At 38.0% G+C, this 1,755-nt stretch overlaps 1 protein-coding gene across 1 annotated transcript; it reads left to right on the top strand.

The window, feature by feature from the left end:
- The first annotated feature begins 750 nt into the window (after positions 1 to 750).
- Positions 751 to 1,482, top strand: LOC148758540 (translationally-controlled tumor protein-like). Its single transcript, XM_088796387.1, has one exon. It carries the CDS (start codon positions 751 to 753, stop codon positions 1,180 to 1,182), a length of 432 nt encoding a protein of 143 aa, XP_088652513.1. The 3' UTR covers positions 1,183 to 1,482.
- The last annotated feature ends 273 nt before the right edge of the window (positions 1,483 to 1,755 follow it).

Below are 1,755 nucleotides of genomic sequence, written 5' to 3'. Positions count from 1 at the left end.
AAATATAGGGAAAATGAATTGTATACCTGTAAAATTAAAGAAATTCCATTAAAAAGCTATTCGAATTGATAAAAAGAGTTTAATAAAATGGTTGGATTGGACAAATATACAAAAATTAATAACTAGCCTGTGTAACATTTTTAAAATGTGGTGAAAGGGAAATGTCATTCCTAAGAGCATCAAAAATACAAAAATAGTTGGGAGCAGACTGGGATAAATATTTGATCAAAGCAGTAAAACTTTATTTAGGGGAATAAAGAATAACAAAAGGATATATGTTAAAGCTAAACATAATTAGGGAGAATTGCCAAATATTAGAATGTCTTATAATTGAATAATTAAAATAGTGTGGTATTAATGCAAAATTGACAGATAAATGAACAAGATAAACAACATTGAAACAGATCCTAATATACTTAAAATGTTAATGTATAACAAATATAACTGTATGAGGAAAAAATCATTCAGCAAGGAGTGTTGGGACAACTGGTGGTTATGTAAATAGAAAGCAGCATAACAGCAAAATTAAGAGTTGATCAAGACTCTGGAAAACTTATTTGCAGCAAATATGATAAAAGTTAATTTCCCTAGTCTTTAAGTGCTTGTTTAAATAAATAAATAATTGCTTTTCCGCCTGTCCCCGGCTCCCCATGAGTGCTGCTCTGGCTGCATCACACTTGCTAAGCCATCGCTTCTGTCGTCTCCTTCCAGCCGCCAACGATCCTCTATAGGGACCTCATCAGCCATGAGATGTTCTCCCATATCTGCAAGATCCGGGAGATTGTGGAAGGGCTGTGCCTGGAAGTGGAGGGGAAGAGGGTCAGTAGGACAGAGGGTGACATTGATGACTCGCTCATTGGTGGCAGTGAAGGCCCGGAGGGCGAAGGTCCCGAAAGCACAGTAGTCGCTGGTGTTGACGTGGTCATGAACCATCATTTGCAGGAAACCAAATTCACAAAAGAAGCCTACAAGAAGTACATCAAAGATGACATGAAATCAATCAAAAGGAAACTTGAAGAACAGAGACCAGAAAGAGTCGCACCTTTTATGACAGGGACCGCTGAACAAATCAAGCACATCCTTGCTCATTTCAAAATCTACCAGTTCTTTATTGGTGAAAACCTGAATCCAGGTGGCACGGTTGCTCTGCTGGACTGCGGTTTGGATGGTGTGACCCCATAGGTGATTCTCTTTAATGGAAAAATGTTAACACAGTGGGCCAGTGGGATCCATCACCTGTCATCATCATAACTGGCAGCTGCTTTTCACCTACACAACAGCACTAGGACGGATGGAACAGGGGTCACCTGGAGCTCTCCGTCTATTTTGACCTTGATTGATTTGGAGCAGAGGCGTTGTTTTTAAGAAAATCATGTCATGTCGGTTGTCTAAAAATAAAATGCATTTAAACTCATTTGAGAGAATGCTTCTTAGTTTAATGCATATTTAAATCCATCCTGTGTAGAGTTTTTGGAGAAGCTAAAGCATGATTGTAGACCACTACTATAAAGCATAAGACTGTCTTCAGATAACTTCTGCAGTGAAAGCTACTTCTGGGGCTGGAATATGAAAAACAGGATCAAAAGTTTCAATTCAGAGTTGAAGTGAAGGGAAAGACCATGCTCACAGCCAACATTTGAAGTGGATTCCTTAGACGTTTCATCACCTGTAAGTGGAAGTAGTTAACTCTGGACAAGATTATCAAAAGAACAAAAAGAGACTAATGCAATTTGAAAAATAAATAATTCAAATAAA

The sequence above is a fragment of the Rhinolophus sinicus genome, chromosome 3 (genome assembly GCF_057876585.1).
Source record: "Rhinolophus sinicus isolate RSI-liver-muscle chromosome 3, RSI-T2T, whole genome shotgun sequence".
In the NCBI taxonomy this organism is placed as follows: Eukaryota; Metazoa; Chordata; class Mammalia; order Chiroptera; family Rhinolophidae; genus Rhinolophus; species Rhinolophus sinicus.
Note: the sequence above shows the minus strand (reverse complement) of the source record. Positions and strands in the feature narration are given on the sequence as shown.

Bases quoted from the DNA above. Each gene is read 5' to 3' on its own strand.
- LOC148758540 (XM_088796387.1), top strand. From the start codon at position 751: ATGTTCTCCCATATCTGCAAGATCCGGGAGATTGTGGAAGGGCTGTGC.